The 12,121-nt window shown below is 45.0% G+C and overlaps 1 protein-coding gene across 2 annotated transcripts in view; it reads left to right on the top strand.

The window, feature by feature from the left end:
• LOC119957184 (cysteine-rich motor neuron 1 protein-like) overlaps positions 1–12,121 on the top strand; it is a 345,653-nt gene that overhangs the window by 216,931 nt on the left and 116,601 nt on the right. For both annotated transcript variants that reach the window (XM_038784996.1, XM_038784988.1), the window contains exon 3: positions 9,868–10,110. In XM_038784996.1, the coding sequence (XP_038640924.1) occupies positions 9,868–10,110 (243 nt within the window). The remainder of the gene's footprint in view (positions 1–9,867; positions 10,111–12,121) is intronic.

Here is a 12,121-nt window from a genome sequence, read left to right as displayed (position 1 = left end):
GCAGCGATTCACAGCTGTTCGATGGGCCAAAGTCCCAGCCCTTTACGGCTGTTTTTACGAACGGCAAACACACCTGGTCTGGCCGTTCGTAAAAACGGTGGGAACAACTCGCTTTTTATAACCATGGCACCGATTGGCACGGCAGTACCACGGCCGTGCCAAGGGTGCCATGGGCCCACGATCGGTGGGCACCGATCGCGGGCAGCGGGCCCGATGCCCGCGCACTATTTGTCCTTCCGCCGCTCCGCAGTATCCATTCGCGGGGCGGCTGAGGGGCATCCCGGCCCGCGCATGCGCGGGTTTCGCGCAAATACGCGATGACGTCATCCGCGCATGCACGGGTTGGAGTCTTCCAATCCGCGCATGCGCGGCTGACGTCATATGACGCATCAGCCGGCGCTAACTCCGGCAAGCGGGCTTAACGAAATTCGTTAAGCCCATGATGCCGGAGCTTGCGGCGTCGGGCTGCTAGCCCCGACCGGGGACCAGAATCGGTTCCCTGTCGGGAAGGGGCGCGCTGGCGTCAAACCCGCCCGGGTTTGACGCCAGCCTTACGATTTCTCCCGTTTTGGGAGAATCGCGCCCAACATCTTTGTCTCTTTGCCACTTGCCTTTCTAAACCTACTTAAAATGTGCTTATTCCAAATTTTAGTCCAATGATCAGTGGGCTGCACTGCCATAAGCTGCCACCATCCATTAGATTTTTCTGTCTGTACTGACCAGAACAAGCAGGATTTAAAAGTCATAATTCAACACGTGATTTGACGTGCAAAAAGAGTCCCATTTTGAGCAGGTATAGTTAGGGTCTTTCTCGGGGCCTGCAACACCAAGAATGACCCCACTATCAAATGGGACTCTGTTGTTTGTTCTGGCCTCGGTTGGGAAAACCCCGCCGAAGCCGTTTTTAAACCCCCAATCACTCAACATCCCCCCTTGCGGACACCCCACCATGGCCTCCGGGCCCCCCAATGCCCCCCAAAGCATGCCTTTTAGGGATCTTGAGGGCAGGGCACTCTGGGCCCGATCCCTGGCACAGTCAACCTGGCACCTGGGCACCTTGGCACAGCCAGGGTGCCGAGTGGCAGTGCCAAGGTGTCAGGCTGGCAATGCCAAGGTGCCCAGGTGCCAGCTGGAGTGCCAGGGTACCACCCTGCCCAGAGCCCAACCACCTGGGGGCTTCTGATAGCATGGGAGACACTCCCAGGTGTCATTACACCTGGTCCATGTTTGTGTGGACCACTGCTAAACAGCACATGGCCAGGTGCAGGCGGTCGTTCCATGCCCAAGGGAGAATTGGGCGGCAGCATATTTAAATGAGCCTAATGGCCACTTCAATATGTTAATCTCATTAGATTTCGCAAGGCGTTCCGAGTGATGCAAATCTTGCGAGAGGCCTCTCGTGAGATTTAATGGCCTTGTTGCATCATCAAATCAGGGATACGAGGCCCTTGAGTCATGCCCCTGATCTGGGAATAATTGATGCGATTAGCAAGGTGCTTGCCGTAATGTTCAGTGAGATTCTCACAATATTTCTGATTTTCTTTTAATTCTTCGATGCAATATGAGCATTGCTAGCAAGGCCAACATTTGTTGTCCATCCGTCATTGCCCTTGAACTGAGTGGCTTGCTTGGCCACCTCAGAGGGCAGTTTAAGCATCAACCACAAAACTGTGCATCCAGAGTCACTAATAAGTCACAGATAAGGAAGGCAGATTTCTTACCCTAAAGGGCATTAGTGAACCAAATGGTGGTGGGGGGGGGGGGGGGGGGGGGGGGTTGACAGTTAATAGGTTCCTGGTCACCATTACTGATGCTTTCAATTCCAGATTGAATTAATTGCAGCCATGGTGGGATTTGAACCCATGTCCTCACAAAGTTAGCCTTGGTCACTGGATTATTAGTCCAGTGAAATTACCAAATTGTCCCTGTCTCCCCCTTAACCAGGCTGAATCATCAAAGTAACCAGCATGATTGAAAAGAAAAATAATAGAATTTAATATGGTAGGGGAGGAATTCATTCCGCAATGCTGCAAACTACAGTGATTACCCTGGGAGGATGGCATGTGCCACTGGCCACTACCTGTGCGATGTTCCTCAATGATATCAATGGGAATTGGCTGAAGCGGCACTACTCAAACAAATTTCATCCCCTCCCTACAGCTTTCATAACCTAACTTTATTTTGTTGTCACACAGTAATTCTGCAGCATTTTAAGTATTAACCAGGCCTTCAGTTTTGTAACCCAACCATTGGTAGTTGTATGTCTGGGGGTGGGGGGAGACAAACAGTGATTATTTTACTGGTTCAAAATCATTTCATTCTGTTAATAGATTCCAACATAGGTTTAATTTTACATGCTGGTATTAAGACTATCCACTACAGTCACATCAACTCCAGGTGCATATTCTGTCCCATCAGTAATTTCTTGCTGGTTTTATTTAATCTGGTGCATGGCTAACAGTGCATTTATATGTATTTAATTCTGTGTATTTATCTTATTTTTGCCTGTGTGAGTGTCTATATGAGTGCCTGTGGGTCATATATTATGGTGGGGTGGACAGCTCACCCCCCCCCCCCCCCCCCCCCCCCCCCCCCCACCACCACCACCCTCCGCCCCCACCTTCACCCCATGCCCACCGAAAGCAGTTATTAAAAAAATTTAAAATATTGAATTAAAAGCTAGTCTCATTAAGGTGACCCTGAAACTCTCCTTGATTGTGATAAAAGTTGTTAGCAAAGAAAATCTGGTGTCCTTACCTGGTCTGGCCCACATGTGACTCCAGACCCACAGCAATGTAGCTGCCCCTCTGAAATAGCCGAGTTAGCCACTCAGTTGCAGCAATTGGAGATGGGCAGCAAATGCTGACCTGCTCAGTGACACCCACATCCCATAAAAGGACATACACAATTATATGACCAAACAGCCACAATTGCAAACTTTATAAACATGTCAATAAGAAACATTGGGCATTTACCTTTGGTAAATTAGAAATTCCACAAACCATCCCTACTCTGTCTCCCATTGCTTCTTGCAGCCTGTCACTGTCATTCAGCCTGTCACTGTCACTTCACCTGAGGAAGGAGCAGTGTTCCGAAAGCTAGTGTTTGAAACAAACATGTTGGACTTTAACCTGGTGTTGTAAGACTTCTTACTGTGTTCACCCCAGTCCAACACCGACATCTCCACATCATGACTGTCATTGGGGCCATGCTTTGTGTATTCTCGCTTTCCCGTATCTCGGTTCTATCGATTATGGCTCCCATTGATCATTTGCCCACTTAAATTAAAATTTATTTGATCTTTATTGTCATAAATAGGCTTACATCAACACTGCAATGAAGTTACTGTGAAAAGCCCCTAGTTGCCACATTCCGGCACCTGTTCGGGTACACAGAGGGAGAATTCAGAATGTCCAAATTACCTAACAGCACGTCTTTCGGGACTTCTGGGAGGAAACTGGAGCACCTGGAGGAAACCCACACAGACATGGGGAGAACATGCAGACTCCGCACAGACAGTGACCCAAACCAGGTATTGAACCTAGGACCCTGGCGCTTTGAAGCTACAGTGCAGCACGGTAGCATAGTGGTTAGCACAATTGCTTCACAGCTCCAGGGTCCCAGGTTCGATTTCCGGCTTGGGTCACTGTCTTTGTAGAGTCTGCACGTTCTCCCCGTGTGTGCGTGGGTTTCCTTCAGGTGCTCCGGTTTCCTCCCACAGTCCAAAGATGTGCAGGTTAGGTGGATTGACCATGCTAAATTGCCCTTAATGTCCAAAACTGTCCTTAGTGTTGGGTGGGTTTACTGGGTTATGAGGATAGGGTTGGGGTCTGGGCTTGGGTCGGGTGCTCTTTCCAAGAGCCGGTGCAAACTCAATGGGCCGAATGGCCTCCTTCTGCACTGTAAATTCTATGACATTCTAACCACTGTGCTACGTTTCTGCAGGTCTACCAAATCTTTTCCCCTTTCATAGTTTCTCTGTATGCTCGAAGTGCTGACCTCTGTACTTCAGAATTTTCCCATCTCCCACAGCTGACAAAGTAGCTCGCAGGCAAGTTTATGCTTGCCAACTCCTCCTTTGATTCTTTCAAGCTGATCGCCACATTTTCCACACCAATTTTTCCAGGATTTTAATTTTGGATGAATGATGCTTTTTTAAAAATGGATCCAATTATTTAACCATGTCCCTGCGTTATTTATACCTGCCTAATTTCATTGCGCCCGACTCTTTCAACCTTGTCCTTTGTCTTGCTCTACTTTCTTTTACGGTGCTGCCACATTGCACATAGTCAAGCCTTCCCACCTCTTCACCTACAGCCCTATCCTTGTGCTGTTATACGCCCAAATATCCAAAAAGTGCAACTTGGAAGATACAAGAGTAAGAAAGTATTGATGGTGAAGATAAACTATTAAGTATGAAACTAAATGCAAATCCTTTTCTTGATGGTTCTTTTATTTGCAGAACACAACATTACATATTCTAGTAACTAACCCAAGTCAAAGCAGTTGAAACAATCTGCTTTGTCTTGGGTTGTGGACGTTGCTGGCTGGGCCACGCTAATTGCCCCTTGAACTGAATGGTGTACCATTTCCGAGGACTTTTAAGAGTCAACCGAGCTGGATTCATATGTAGGCCAGGCCAGACCAGGTACAGGCGGCAGATTTCCTTCCCTTTTTAAAAAAATTTAGAGTGCCCAATTCATTTTTTCCAATTAAGGGGCAATTTTGTGTGGCCAATCCACCTACCCTGCACATTTTTGGGTTGTGGGGGAAAAACCCACATAGACAGTGACCCAGAGCCGGGATCGAACCTGGGACCTCGGTGCCGTGAGGCAGCCATGCTAACCACTGTGCCACCGTGCTGCCCTGCAGATTTCCTTCCCTAAAGGTCATTAGTGAACCAGATGAGTTTTTGTGACAATGGCTTTGTGATCATCACTGGACTTTTAGTTCCAGATTTTTATTTGATTCAAACCTAGGTTCCCAGATATATACCCTGTGGCAACTAATCTGGCTACAATACTGCTACACCATCACCTCTGTTCTGCTTCTTGAGTGTTGTTGGAACTGCACTCATCCAGGGAAATTAAGAGTATTCCATCCTGAATTGAGCCATTTGACTTGAGCTATTGCAGACAGTTGAGTTGTCCACTGACATTCTGACCAATAAAGCTCTTGTGAGGCTGCCTCGTTGCTTACTCTTTGTCGTCCCATCTGAGTTTTGTGCCATTGAACTTCTAATTAAGGCTGACACCAGACCAGAGTACAGTACTGAGGGACTTCACTTCCAGCAGTTCTTTTTTTAGAAAAGACATTAAGCTGAGACCCTGCCTACACTCTTGGATAAATGCAAAAGATCCCATGGTGTCTAAATCAGTACTTATCCCTCAACCAACATCACTAAAACAAATTCTCATCTCATTGCTTTGTGGAATTCGGCTATGTGCAAATTGTCTGCTTTATTTCCTACGTCACAGCAGGAAGTATGCTTGAAAGCACTGGTTTGGTTGTGAAACACTTTGGGAAAGGTGCTGATATAAATGCAAGTCCTGCCTTTCTTTTATAGCTGAAAGACATTGTTGGCCTCCTGCTGAAGGCAACAGACTAATTCCTGGCACAATTCTAATATTGAAAGTGTACAACTAGAAAGATGGAATGGCAAGCTGGATATGCTTCAAATGAGCCAATTACTTGACAGTGACTACTTCATGGACACAGATACAGCGCTTGTACATTACTGTGCTTGTAATGCCCGTGTGTTTTTGTGGGAGAGGTGTTTTCCCTTTTGAATTTGGTTCCTCCATTGACAGCTGGCAGACTATTACAGTCCAGAGAAAGAAACGGTTAACATTAATTGAACAGATTTGCAAAAGCAGTGCTGTTCAATAACTTCATGTCAGAAAAGACTGCAGCCCGTGTAGGAATGTTCCTTTAAGGCATAGTTGCTAGAGTTCAAATTCAAATGGATTTAAGATGCAAATCTTCCAAAGAATGTATGCTCTCTAACTTTCTCCTTATTTGAACTTGTGTCTCGGCAAATTTGAGAAATCCAAAATCGTGTGCTGGCCTTTTTACACAATTGCACAGAGTTCTGTGCACACTATTAGTTCCACATGGCTAAAGAAATAGGTTCTTATTGCTGCTTCAGTTAATTAAATAAATAAAGTAATTGTCCAAATTGGATTAGGTCAACATTATATTGCGATTTTTTAATTTAAAACATTAAAAAAAAAATAACTGAACAATCTCCTTAATTTTGCCTGAAGTATATTGTGTAAACCTGTTTCCAGCATATATGTGAATTTAATACAGGGGGAATGTACTACCATTTTTCAGTGCCTTGTAGATTACTTGTGACCGTTTTTGTTGTGACTATTGCAGGATAGCACCAGATCTGGTTATCAGAAACTTCCTTTTACATTATGGATGACCCAATTCCACTGCATTACTCAAAGTCAATAAATTAAGCTAATAATCAGCCAGAGAGCTGAGTTTAAATGCTTTCCTTCTTTTCTCTAAAATTTGGTTTTAAAACCAGCCCAAACTCTTGGAATTAAAGTCTTCTACCTGTGATATTCATGAATAAGATTGTGTTCCAAGGAAGAACAAATGGGCAGCATAAAACTGTCCCAAATTCAACAGCAGTTGGGAAATGGAAATTGTTGTATTGTCGATGCGCATTTACATGGGATAAAAGCACAATTTCATAGAATTTACAGTGCAGAAGGAGGCCATACGGCCCATTGAGTCTGCACCGGCTCTTGGAAAGAGCACCCTACCCAAGGTCAACAGCTCCACCCTATCCCATAACCCAGTAACCCCACCCAACACTAAGGGCAATTTTGGACACTAAGGGCAATTTATCATGGCCAATCCACCTAACCTGCACATCTTTGGACTGTGGGAGGAAACCGGAGCACCCGGAGGAAACCCACGCACACACAGGGATGGTGTGCAGACTCCGCACAGACAGTGACCCAAGCCGGAATCGAACCTGGGACCCTGGAGCTGTGAAGCAATTGTGCTATCCACAATGCTACCGTGCAATTTAACAAATCTACTTTTATGCTGGAGCCAAGCGGTGCATCATGCCACCACCCCTCTCTCTCATTTAAGACCTAGCTCTTTTGAGTCATCTCTTCTAGTTACTTTTTCTTAAACTCAGTGTCAAATTTTGTCTGATTACATTCCTCTGAAGCACTAGTGCTTGTTTACCTACATTAAAGAACATAGAAACATGGAAAATAGGAGCAGGAGGAGGCAATTCAGCCCTGCAAGCCTGCTCCACCATTCAATATGATCATGGCTGATCATCCAACTCGATAGCTTGATCCTACCTCCCCCCCCCCCCCCCCGCCCCCATATTGTTTGATTTCACACACCCCCGCCCCTCCCAAGGCTATATCTAACTGCTTCTTTAAAACATACAGAACTGGATTCTCTGCTGTCGGGATTCTCCGTTACACCGGCAGCGCGCCCACACCCGGAGATTTCCCGACAACGTGGGGCTGCCCACAATGGGAAATCCCATTGGCTGGCTGGTGGGACGAAGAATCCCGCTGACAAATTTTTTGGCCACAACTGTTTTCTGTGATAGTGAATTCCACAGGCTGACCACTCTCTGGATGAAGAAATGTCTCCTAATCTCTTTCCTAAACAGTCTACCCTGTATCCTCAAGACTCTGACCCCTGGTTATAGACACCCCCACCATCGAGAACATCCTTCTTGCATCTACTGTGTCTAGTTCTGTTAGAATTGTATAGGTTTTTATGAGATCCCCTTCATTCTTCTGAACTGCAGTGAATACGATGTGTATAAGTTTCCTGAGGGTGTTAGCACGTGGGTGCAAAAATGGAAACACTTCTCATCTCCCAGCCGTGAAATCTTCACTGAAATGAACACAGCACCTCACTCATATTTGAAACTAAATTACAGCGCCTAAACGCAATACCCCGACCACTCAACAATAACTTGCTCTTATATAGCACTTTTTAAAAAATAAATTTAGAGTACCCAATCATTTTTTTCTAATTAAGGGGCAATTTTAGCGTGTTCAATCCACCTACCTTGCACATCTTTGGGTTGTGGGGGCGAAACCCACGCAAACACGGGGAGAATGTGCAAACTCCACACGGACAGTGACCCAGAGCCGGGATTGAACCTGGGACCTCGGCGCCGTGAGGCAACAGGGCTAACCCACTGCTCCACTGTGCTGCCCCTTATATAGCACTTTTAACATGTTAAGAGATATCAAGGCATTTCAAAGACGCATTATCCAACAAAATTTGACACCAAGGCGTGGAAAATTGTGTTGGGACAGGTAAAAAAAAAAGTCCTTAAGAAGAAAATGGAGAGGTGAAGAAGATTAGGGAACAAATTTCAGAGCTTGGGAGCCTAAGCAGCCAAGGCAAACAAGGCTATGGACCAAGTGCTGGGAATGGGATTAGAATACTTAGGTGGTTGTTTTTGGCTGGTAGCAAACGTCATGGCCAAAGGGCCTTTTCTGTGCTGTAGACACCTCTATGACTCTTATGAACGCCCTGCTGACCATGGTGAATTGATTGGAGGGCACAGCAGGAATGGGAAGGTGCGTACAGATATCGGAGGGCTTTGAGGGGTGGAGGCGGTTATTTAGATATGAAAGTCCTGAAGGATATAAACTGAAAATCTAGGCAGTGCCGGACTGAGGCCAATGCCGCCCAGTGACAGCTGAACAGTTACGATACTGTCAACTGAAGAGTTTTGGATGAGCTCAAGTTTCTGGAGAGTGAAAAAGTGGGAGATTAGTCAGGGAAGCTTTGGAACAGGTGAGTCTAACAGGAAGCAAAATGTGGATGAGGTTTCAGCAACATTTAAGGCGAGGTGTGGCGGAGATGGAAAATGTTGCATAGTATAAATTAGTTGGGCTCAGTAATAGGAGTAGGACGCTCAACTTGGTGATGCAGGATGCCGAGTTTCTGAAGTCTCGGGCTCAGGCAGTGGTCATGAAGAAAGGTGGATACGCTGATTCAGAAATTAAACTTGTACTGGGACAAATTTCAATGCAGACTGTAGCTAAAACAGCTTGCTGCATGTTCAACACTGGATATCACACAATTATGGTGACAAATTAGAGGGGTCGACTCCCTTAACTCCAATATGTACTTTTGAAAAAGATTTCCAATTAAAGGGCAAATTAGCATGGCCAATCCACCTACCAGGCACATCTTTTGGCTTGTGGGGATGAGACCCACGCAGACATGGGGAGAATGTGCAAACTCCATACGGACAGTGACCCGCAGCCATGATCGAGCGCAGTCCTCAGTGCTGTGATACAGCAGTGCTAACAACTGCGCCACAGTGCCACCACTCCAGTACTATGTAAAGGCAGTGTCACAAATATTCCTTTCCAAAGTTCATAAGTTATTAAAGTTGTAAAGGTTCAAGTCGTTTTTTAAAAAGCCAATCAATTCATCTGCATAATTTAGCTTTACTTTAGAATTGTGATCACCTTGAACACCACTTCAAGGTGGTACAGTAAGTTTCAGAGATGAGACAGGTGTATATATGCCCTTAATTCTAAAACCCAATGTGTCGGCCTGTTAGTTGCTGAATTGATATTACCTGTCCTTCAGAGGTCCGATACAAACCTTTTATGTTACAAAAACGGGAGGAGTAGCTTATTTCAACAGTTCAAATAACAGTGGTCCTGAAAATGGTAAATGCTGTATATGTTACTGATATATTTTTATCTGAACTGACACTTTGCCTCGGTCTAAGTTAATGGTATGTATTTTAATCTGTATTTGAAAATGATATATTGTACTGCAGTTATTCACAGTTTAGTAGGATACAACCTCTTACATTGTTCCTCTCCCTCTATTCAGGGGACACATTGGATTGCTCCAATGAGCGCTGCCCAGTGCAATTTGAATCGCTTTGCCCTGAGGATTCAATACTTATCAAAGGATACACACCGCCAGGCAAGTGCTGCCCAACACCAAGTGCCTGCCAGTGTAACAAGGAATCCTGCAAAGAAGACAATTGCCCTTTTACTCACCAACGAGTTCTGCTTTCCGAAGCAACAGGGATACCAGGAGAGTGCTGTGACGTGTATGAGTGCAGACCAGGTAATACTGCAAAAAATATAGTAACTTTGTCTTTTGCGCATTTCATGTCAATAGGGTTAAATTTTGATCACGGAGGGCAGCATGATGGCACAGTGGTTAGCACTGCTGCCTCAGACCGCTGAGGATCGGGTTCGATCCCGGCTCATGTGTCACTGTTGCACATTCTCCCCGTGTCTGCGTGAGTCTCCCCCCCGCAACATACAAAGATGTGCAGGGTAGGTGGATTGGCCAAGCTAAAATGCCCCTTAATTGGGAAAAAAAGAATTGCGTACTCTAAATTAATTTTAAAAAATAATTTGACTTCAGTAGTTTATAGAAAATACGCAAGGTATTGAAGTTCAAAAGAGTGACATTTATGATTAAGCATCCTATACCCCACTTTGCTCAACACCTGATGTGAATTTTAAAAAATGAAAGGAAGAGAGAGTTACTCATTCCTTTGAGGTTTAGCCCTCTCATACCCTAACTCTTCCATCACAGCACCCAGTAAGATATTGAATAACTTCATACTTGCCTTGATTAATAAATAGGGATGGACATGAAAAAGGACTGATGTTATATTAATATTCTAACAATAGGTCATTAACCTGCAACTTTATTCCCGTGTCTTTATATACAAATGTTGCCTGACCTCCAAAGTATTTCCAGAATTCTATGTTTTTATTTCAGATTTCCGGCATTTGCAGTATTTTGCTTAGGCTTTAACATGGTTTTGAACTCTCTGGGCGTGTTTCTCGGCAGTGTGGGGTGTGGCCCGCTGTTTCAGTGTGGGGGGTGGATCTTCTGGTCCCGCCCCATCAATGGAATTCCCCATTGAATCCACCCCACGCCACTAGGAAACCCGTAGTGGGGATGCATGATCGGCTGGACCGGAAGATCCTGTCGCCAGGAACAGCTGAAAGATTTTGCCCAGAATGTATATTTGATATACTCCAAACTCATTCAGTTTCCTTGCTCAGTTATTGCAACATATTACAAGATCAAAAGTACTGGTGGAATACAGCAATTGCACCTAGTTGACCAATTTGCTTAACTAATCAATGACAAGTTTAGAGAGATGTAAATCACTGAAATAAGTGCTGGGGTGAGTTGTAAAAAAAACGCAATTGACTTTTTTGAAATGGTCCCTCTGAACTCATCTGGAACCATACCATGTTGGAGAAGATTCATTATTGCTGTTATTAAATCAAAACTCTGTTGACTGATTAAAGATTCACATTGTCATTTTTGCATTGTAGCATAGGCGTATACAGTGGCCATCACTAAAGTATACATTTAAATCCGGAAAAGAACAAAAATTGATTTCTATTGGTTTGGTTATGAGGTAAAAATGCAGGTGTGATTCTAGAAGAAGTTGCAGAAGGCGGGGTAGAACATAGAACATAGTTAATTCAGTGAAGAAGGACGCCATTCGGCCCATCGAGTCTGCACCGGCCCACTTAAGCCCTCACTTCCACCCTATCCCCGTAACTCAATAACCTCTCCTGACCTTTTTGGACACGAAGGGCAATTTAGCATTGGCCAATCCACTTAACCTGCACGTCATTGGACTGTGGGAGGAAACCAGACCACCCGGAGGAAACCCACGCAGACACAGGGAGAACATGCAGACACCGCACAGACAGCGACCCAGCGGGGAATTAAACCTGGGACCCTGGCGCTGTGAAGCTACAGTGCTAGCCACTGTGCTACCATGCTGCCCTCTTGTTGTTTTGGGGTGTTGTTATCTTGATTCATCCTTTGTGAAAGGATGAGCTAGACAAGCCAAATGCCAACCAAGAAAGTAGCAGAAATGACTGATAAGCTTGACTAATACTACATGTAAGCTGCTCGGTCACAAAGTGACATAAAAATTCCTTTGCATTTCGTGCATAAGTCAACACCTTTAGGTTATCCAGCATCTGTGGTCAAGTAAAAGGAAATGAAAGGGGCCTTTCACTTCATTAAATCACCCACATGCTTCTACTTAAAAGTTACATTGGCTTAGATATATGAAAACAAGTAGTCACAC

This window comes from Scyliorhinus canicula, chromosome 2 (assembly GCF_902713615.1).
Source record: "Scyliorhinus canicula chromosome 2, sScyCan1.1, whole genome shotgun sequence".
NCBI classification, from domain to species: Eukaryota; Metazoa; Chordata; class Chondrichthyes; order Carcharhiniformes; family Scyliorhinidae; genus Scyliorhinus; species Scyliorhinus canicula.
The sequence above is the reverse complement of the archived record's forward strand: the minus strand, read 5'-3'. Positions and strand labels throughout refer to the sequence as shown.